This window comes from Melospiza georgiana, chromosome 5 (assembly GCF_028018845.1).
Source record: "Melospiza georgiana isolate bMelGeo1 chromosome 5, bMelGeo1.pri, whole genome shotgun sequence".
In the NCBI taxonomy this organism is placed as follows: Eukaryota; Metazoa; Chordata; class Aves; order Passeriformes; family Passerellidae; genus Melospiza; species Melospiza georgiana.
In genome coordinates, this window is record NC_080434.1 from 72,910,826 (window position 1) to 72,918,677 (window position 7,852).

The following is a 7,852-nucleotide window of genomic DNA, read 5'->3' on the forward strand; positions in this document are numbered from 1 at the left end:
CTGAGAAACTGGAGTGGCTGTCCAGGGATAGCCACTGACTGCCAGCTGCAGAGAGATAAAGGAGGAGGTCGATGTGAAAGATGATGTCCAAAGCATCTTATCTCCTCCAGCAGCTTAATTTACTGCCCTTGGAAAGCCAGCAGCAGCTCCAAAGAGACTGGTGGAGGCAGAGCCCATTTGGGATAGGAAGCTGGGGCACACTTCAATGCTGAGTGAACTTTCAGTTCTGCATGGCTTGGGAACCAAGGAGGGGCCACCAGCTCCCCTACATTTTCCCATCCTTCAGCCTTCCTGCCAACCACACAAAAAGGTCAAGCCAACAGCCCCAAAACCCCACATTCATTCTCCCTGCCATAGTGGAGCGCTGCTGGGCAGCTCCAGGGTTGCCAGACAGGATTTCTAGAGAGTGCCTGAAGCCCTTGCAGGCACAGCTACAGCTGGCAGAGGTGGGTGGGCAGCGTGCTGTGGCCCTGTGCAACCTGGGCTGGTGACAGTGAGGGTTTACTGGCACATCCTGGGTTGTGTCCTTCAGTCTGGGCAGCAAAGCCCATTCTGCCACAGTGAGAGCGTTAGGGAGCTCTCTCGGGCTGGCTCTAGTGTGCATCCATTAAAGCCTGGATAAGAGAGTTATAAAGTCCCCCAAAGACTCCCCTCCTGACCCCCAAACCAGAGAACATGAGTTGCTGGTCCTTGCAGGAGCGCTGAAAGCAAAGCAGTGACCAACCATCGCGCGCTGGCTGGTTTCTGCCCCGTTCCCTGCTCTGGCAGAGTTGCAGACAGCCTGTCCAGCAGCCAGCCCCGGCGTGCCATGTGTTCTGCATCCATTAACCCTTTCTGTCTCTCCGTGCCCAGATCCCAAGCCTCCCGGCGCGCCCGTGCCGCCCTCCTCAGCCAGCAGCCTGCCCTGGCCCGTCATCATCGGCATCCCGGCCGGGGCCGTGTTCATCCTGGGCACCGTGCTGCTGTGGCTGTGCCAGTCCAAGAAGAAGCCGTGCTCCCCGCCGGGCACGGCCGCCCCCGCGCACCGCCCCGCGCCCCGCGAGCGTGCCGGCCTGCCCCAGCTCCCCGACAAGGACTGCCTCTCCTCCATCACCTACGACGAGTACGTGGCCCAGCAGCAGCACCTGCTGTCCCAGGCGCCCGGCCTGGCCCCGGCCGTGGCCCCCAAGATGTACCCGAAGATGTACACGGACATCCACACCCACACGCACTCGCACGTGGAGGGCAAGGTGCACCAGCACCAGCACATCCAGTACCAGTGCTGAGGGCTGGCCCCGCGGCCCCTCTGGGCTTTTCTCCCTCGTGGTACCTCAGCAGAGACTGCTCCAAGCCAGCTCAGCACTGCCAGCAACAGGCAAAGCAGACAGAAAAGGTTATATATGTAATTTTAAATATATATATATACATATATATATAATTGTATATGCGTGTGTGTATGTGTGTATATATATATGTGTATATATCTATATCTATCTATATAAATATATATATAATAGAGAAAGACACAGAGAGAAAAGAGATTTTTTTTTTTTAATTATTGCAATCGGGATGTAGCCGAGGAATAATGAAGGAACTCCAATTCACAGCAGAGAAGCAGCCGTCTCCAGCAGCAGAGACTTCCTGGATATTTTAATCAGAGTGGCAACAAGTGAGATGGGACACAGGGGTGTGAACCAATACACCTTCCTGGTGTTACTGAAGGGAGCAGGTAGAGCCAGAGGTGTGTGTGGCATTTCCTGGCTGGGCCTGGATTCCTTCCTGGGCATTGTTTTGGTGGGAGCCCCCAGACCTCTCCTGCCCTGAGTGACTCAAGCTCTGACACACCTGAGGCTCAGTGCCAAAGCACCGGGAGACATAATCCATTCATCTCTTCCAGGGAAAGGAGATAACACAAGAGGGTCTGAAAAAAACAATTTCTGTTCACAAGGTGAAATGCCACGTGCTTCTCAGTCGTGGTCAGCACAATCAGCTAAGCAAGCTGGTTGGTTCCGTTTCTGCAAGGTGAAGGCATCTTGTTCGCCATGGGATGTTCTGCAGACCAGCTCCGCTCCTCTGGTCCTAGGACTCAGTGCCACTGCCAGGAAAAAAGGAAAGAAGGAAAAAGGAACATTGTACAGAACACCTTTATATTTATATTTAAGAAATAATAATAATTAATAATAATAATTGAACTGCTGATGGTGAAGAAAGCAAAACACACTGTCCTTCTCTGATGGCTTAGAGTGACAAGCTACTGGATTTTCTGCGTCGATGCAAAATACGTGAGAGCATTAGAAAAAATAGTAAGAAGCGAAGAGAGTGAAATAATCTTGTAGGAAAAAATTGCATTTGAGAAATATCCACCTAGGTTGTGTGTGGTTGTCCCCTCCCCTCAGATATCACTTCGTAAGTGATAAAGCATTGCAGTTCAAACAACAGGAAAAACAGAAAGAAGAGAAAATAAATAAGGACCATATTAAATACCTATATGGACTGGGAATTAATCCAATTGCAAAATATAAAACCTTTCTAATTCTATATAGAGTTTAAACAGAAGTCATGTATATTTAATTTATTTTGTTAAACAAGAAAAAAAATGTATGATATTTTCGTCGAAACAGGCATTTCTATATGTATTTTTGATCAAAGAAAATAAAGATTTTTTTTTTCAGGTTCTGTAGATGCCATGCTCAGAACACACTTGATGTAGCTTGTGAACAACTGTGCTTCTCCTAACCTGGAGGCCACCTGTCTCTGTGCCTTTTCACACCAGCCAGGTGCCATCTCCTGTCCCCTCAGGTGCTGCTGGTGCCATCCCGTCCATCAGAAAATGACCTTTCCCACTGGCTGTGTTCTGGCTGGGGGCTCTGCAGTTCCCAGATCACTCCTCAGCCATCTTCAGCAGCAGAGTTCTTCTCTCACAGGGAAATCTGTTTTGCTGTGCGTTTCTGGGGGTGTGGGGAGGATGATTAATTTGTTTTTTAAGCCCAGGCCTGCAGTGGTTTGTTGGTTTGGGTTTTTTTTAAAGAAAATTTTGTAAATCAAAGCATAATAATTCGTGAGGCTGTAAAAGGAACTTTGGCCTCAGGGTGCTTGGAAGGGGAAATCATGAAATGTGGGTGAAACACTTGATTTGTAGCTGCAGCTGCTTTAGGAGCCAGTGGAGGGTGAGCTGCTCCCTTCAGTGGGGCTTGAACCTTCCCTGTGTGCACCCCACACAGAGGCACCCAGCTCTTCAGGGGCCAGCACTGTCTCTGGAGAAGGCAGGTTCAGCAATGATGGAACTGTTTATTTTCTATTCATTTAGGGTTTGATAGTTTAAAAAAAAAAAAAAAAAGAAGAAAATTTGAAACATGCTAATTTTCAAGTTTGGAATCACTTCCTTCTCAAGCCTGTTCCATGAAAAGGATCCCCACCAAACCAGCTGCTCCATTTAAAAGTGAAACACTTTATTTAATCTGAAACAAAGCTGTGCTTTAGGCTTTGCTTTTCTCTGAACATTTGTGGAGGTGTTTGCTCTGTGTTGACCCGCAGTGATTTTTTTCTGGTGGTTTGTTTGAATCACCAGCAAACCAAACAGTTCCCTGTTTGCTCAGCCGTGCTGCTGAGATGGGGCCCCGATTCAGTGAAACACTGAATCAGCTCCTGCTTTCTTCACCAATACATTCTGCTCCAAAAAGTCCTTTTCTTGCCTTAGGAGGAGGTTATCCATGTAATAACCCCTAAAGGAAATCCGTCCCTCCCTTGTAGAGGTTGTAATAAAGCAACCTATTGATAATTAGTATTTTTCAGCAGGAGGGTTCAAACAGATTTATGAAATTGCTAAATTTCAGATTAAGGATATCTTTATATGCATCCTCTCAGCTTCAGGGAGGACTGAGAGGAGCTTAAGTGTGAGCACTGATATAAGGCATGGATATAAGGCATGGTTTGGGCAGGAGCTCTTAATGGCTGAAGCATACCGACTCATTTAATTTTAAAAAATAAATAAAAAAGCCTCTACACACTAAGGGCATTGCCTTTATTTCAAGGAGACACTAAGTGTGTGTTTCCCTGAGAGATGCTAAAGTCCACATCTCATATCTCGTGCCTGTGGGAAGCTGCGTACTGCACCGTGGTGTGTCCCAAACTCCTGCACATTCCAGCAGCATGGGGCATGGCAAAGGGCAGGGTTCCCCTGTAATCCCGTGGCTGTTCTCTGCTCTCTGGGCCAGTGTTGTGGCAAGGAGACACTTCTGGCCATGCATGCCCTGTGGGCAGCACCAACACCATCCTCAGAGCTGGGCACTGGCTTTGTGGGTTCAGCCCTAACAAACCCCGAGAGATTTCCTAATGGCACCAGCTCCAGTGGCAGCTCTGAGCCTCAGAGAGGGGTTGGTGGGCTAAGAGAAGCACTCCTGCATTTCCCAAGCAGCACAGAACTCCAGGCTGCTGTAGCACTCTCCACCTGCCCTTTGTGACCCAGCTCCATAGTGCTGCATCACGCAGGCAAAAACCACATTTTGTCAGATGGCTCCGGTGGAAGGAGTGGCTTCCCCCTGCCCGGCAGAGATAAATCTCTAGTGCTGCTGACAGAGCTCTCCAGAGGCAAACGTTGCATGAAACCACCCTGTGTGGGCAGTGCATCAGCCCAGGGCAGCTGCAGCTCTGGGCTGTGGCACTGGGAATGCTGCTCTGCCTTTGGGTGCACCGTGAGAGATGCCATAAAGGTCTTGATTTGCAGAAAGCCTGGGGATTTCATCCTGCCTTGGCTGTCTGCTCCATCCTGACCACCAGGAATGGTGTGGGATTTCCCCCCAGGGAAATACCCTCACATGCCCTGTTTAGGAGGGGCTGTGGTTGTTGTCTGGGCCTTGCACTGGCTTGCTGTGCCTGGGTGGATTTCACATTTTTGAGGAATTATTTTTCCTTCACAAGGTACCTCTAAGACCTTTTCTGAGTCACTCTGTCCCAAGCCCTACTGCATGCCATTGAATTTTAGGGCTTGATTGTGCCTTGCATATGTTGCAAAGTCTTCCATAGTTTAAATAAATTCAACCAGGTCACACTTGTGTATGAATATGTTTTTTATTCAGTGGGAAAAGATTTGGATGCATCTTCATTCCTAAATAGAGGGTGTTCAAAGAAAACCATTGTCTTGTTTCTGGTAACTGACCCTATGTTGAACACAGAAGATTTTTCATTTTATGTATTTGTATGCATAAAGGCCTATAGATGTACATGCCAAGTTGTGATACAGAAGGCAATTGTACTTTTAAAACCATGGAGCTTCAAAGATCAAAGGAATTTTAGGCTTAAAACTCACTATCTTTGTTAATTTTATTTGCATTACAGATCAAACATGGCTTTACCTACCAGTTTGTGCATTTTTTAACTTTGTATGGACAATCTTTCTGTGGTCAGCCCCTTTCAAACTGAAAACTTATCAGACATTGAAGATAAAAAGTGTTCTGTGGTTTTCATTTGGTGACAAATACAATAACTGAACACATCAAAGGAGACAGAATGGCACCGTGTGTCTGTGGCTTTGTAATAAAAGTTGCAGAAAAAAAGGAATAAAAGCCTGTAGTTGTGTTAATGTGTTTTAGAGTTCTGTGTTTTGAAGGGAAGTGTGGCTCTGTGTGGGTGTGTGTGTGTTACACATCAGGAGTTTGTGCTGGCAGGGCAAACAGAATTGTAAAGTTACCTGTGTGCCACAGCTTGGTCTGATATTTTGTGTGAGTTCTGTGTATCAAGCAAAGGCATTATTTTTTTAATGATTTGGGAAAGATTTCTGGGTTTTAGTGAAAAAGGGCAGTTTTTAATCTGTTCACCTCTAGAGCCAAATGCTACAACTGCACTAGGAGCCAAATTTTAATTAGCAAGATGGAATTTTGGAGTGCCTGGAGTGGACCAGGGATTTCAAGGTCAAGCTCAGCACCTCCACCTCTCTTGAGGCAAACCTGTGAGTGTCTCACTGCTCACTCCAGAGGCAGTAAATGTCCAAGCTGTGACATCTGAAGTTCAGAAAAGCTGGCCCTCACCCAAAAGGGCCCTGACCTGGGCCTCTGACCCCAAAATCCCTGTGCAGGAATTGCACACTTGGGGTAGAAAAGAGGAAATATTTCTCTGTTGACTCCATTTCTGTGGCTGTCTGGAACTCTTGAGAGGTTTGAAATATTGGAATAAAGACCTGGGGGAGACGCAGAGGTGAGCAAACCCTGGGATGTGGTCAGATATTAATGGGGATTTTATCATGGCTTTCCTACCTGGGCAGCACTTTTGCCTACATGAGGAACTTTGAGCATGCCCAGGACTCCAGACTGCTCAAAGCTGGTGATTAACATGGAATAATTGGAAAACATCCTTACAATCATGGAATTACTACCCATACAGAGCTTGTTCCAGCTCTCAGAGATGCCAGTGGGAAAAAATCCTTGCAATGTCCAGAGGGAAATCAGTCAGACACATGGAGCCATTCCCAGATTTTTGCATCTTTTCCCTGGCTTGCCCATTGGAAGAGAAAGATGAGGCAGAAATTAATGGAATTAATTTCCAATTCCCCAGTGTGAAGCCAGACCCACATAAATGGGAAATGCACACTCTTAGGGAGATGGTTTAGGGGTGATTATGGTGGTGCTGGTTTGACAGTGGGGCTGGATGATCTTGAGATTCTCTTCCAACCCTGATGATCCTGTAGAGCACCAAGACACAGAACCAAACTGCTGAGAAAAATTCAAGACCACCAACCAATTAATACCTTCCAAATACTTATTGCCCTTTAGGTCTTTAAATCTCAAACTAGACATAAGGAAAAAAATCTTTTACAATGAGAATGGTGAAACACCGGAGAGCTGGTGGGTGCCCCATCCCTGGGAACATTAAAGGCCACGTTGGATGGGGCTCTGAGCTAATCTAGTAGAAGATGTCCCTGCCCATTGCAGGAGGTGAGACTAGATGATCTTTAGAGGTCCCTTCCAACCCACTCCATGCTCTGTGATCCAGGTGTTCTGGGATGGGTTAGGGTCTGTCCTCCAAATGCGCTGGGATATCCACCCGCCAGGTCAGTTCTGCATTCTGGACCTGTCAGAAAATGCTGCTAAGGAGGGAGCTGTAGGCATAGACTTTCTCTTCACCTTTTCCTATCAGCAGAGCATTTCTTTGCCCAAGATTCTCAGCTTTTAAAAGTTTGCTACAAACGTAAAAAAGCCATGAGCAAATCCCAGCACCAAAAATGTGGATTACTGTAGTTGGAAATTGGAAATAATGGCTGATAAAACCACATTTAAAATACTGGTGTTGTATTGACTGTAAGGTGGCACATATATATTGTCTGTTTATGGAGTGGAGTCTGGAGAAAAGAGAATGCCCATTTTGCATTTTGTGTGTGTTTACCAGCTTCAGGTCTTTGTGAACAATATATGGAGCTATGACCTTTATTTGTCCTCATTTTAGCTTATGCATTTTTTCTTTCCTTCTTTTTTCTTTTCCTTTCTGTTGGTCTGATGTAATTAGGATTTAACACATTCCCCAATATGCATGGACATCAGCAAAGCAATGAATGTTCTTTTTTCCCCATTTTCAATAACCAAATCCAGTCCAAAGTGCTATTTCTATACAAGCTGATCTATGCTTTAGTGAAAGGAGTAATAAATAACATTTTAGACCAGACTTCAAAATGCCTTTTTCCTTTGATCTGAGTAATTAAAGTCAAGCTGCTGTTCCTGAGCGTTTTCTGATGGAATTACACGAGTTACACAGCTCTTCATTTGTATCTTATTAAGCATTATGTGTTATTGATGCTGTCCAAACAATTAGCACCTAAATATGCCCCATATTCTCATAAAGAGGCAGTAGCAGTGTTAATGTTAATGCCCTGGTTAACAGTTTGCTC

The 7,852-nt window shown here is 46.1% G+C and overlaps 1 protein-coding gene across 1 annotated transcript in view; it reads left to right on the top strand.

The window, feature by feature from the left end:
- FGFRL1 (fibroblast growth factor receptor like 1) overlaps positions 1–5,535 on the top strand; it is a 167,601-nt gene extending 162,066 nt beyond the window's left edge. Inside the window, exon 7 of the mRNA XM_058025096.1 lies at positions 853–5,535. Coding sequence (XP_057881079.1) covers positions 853–1,265 — 413 coding nt within the window. The 3' untranslated portion in view covers positions 1,266–5,535. The remainder of the gene's footprint in view (positions 1–852) is intronic.
- Positions 5,536–7,852: the final 2,317 nt, after the last annotated feature.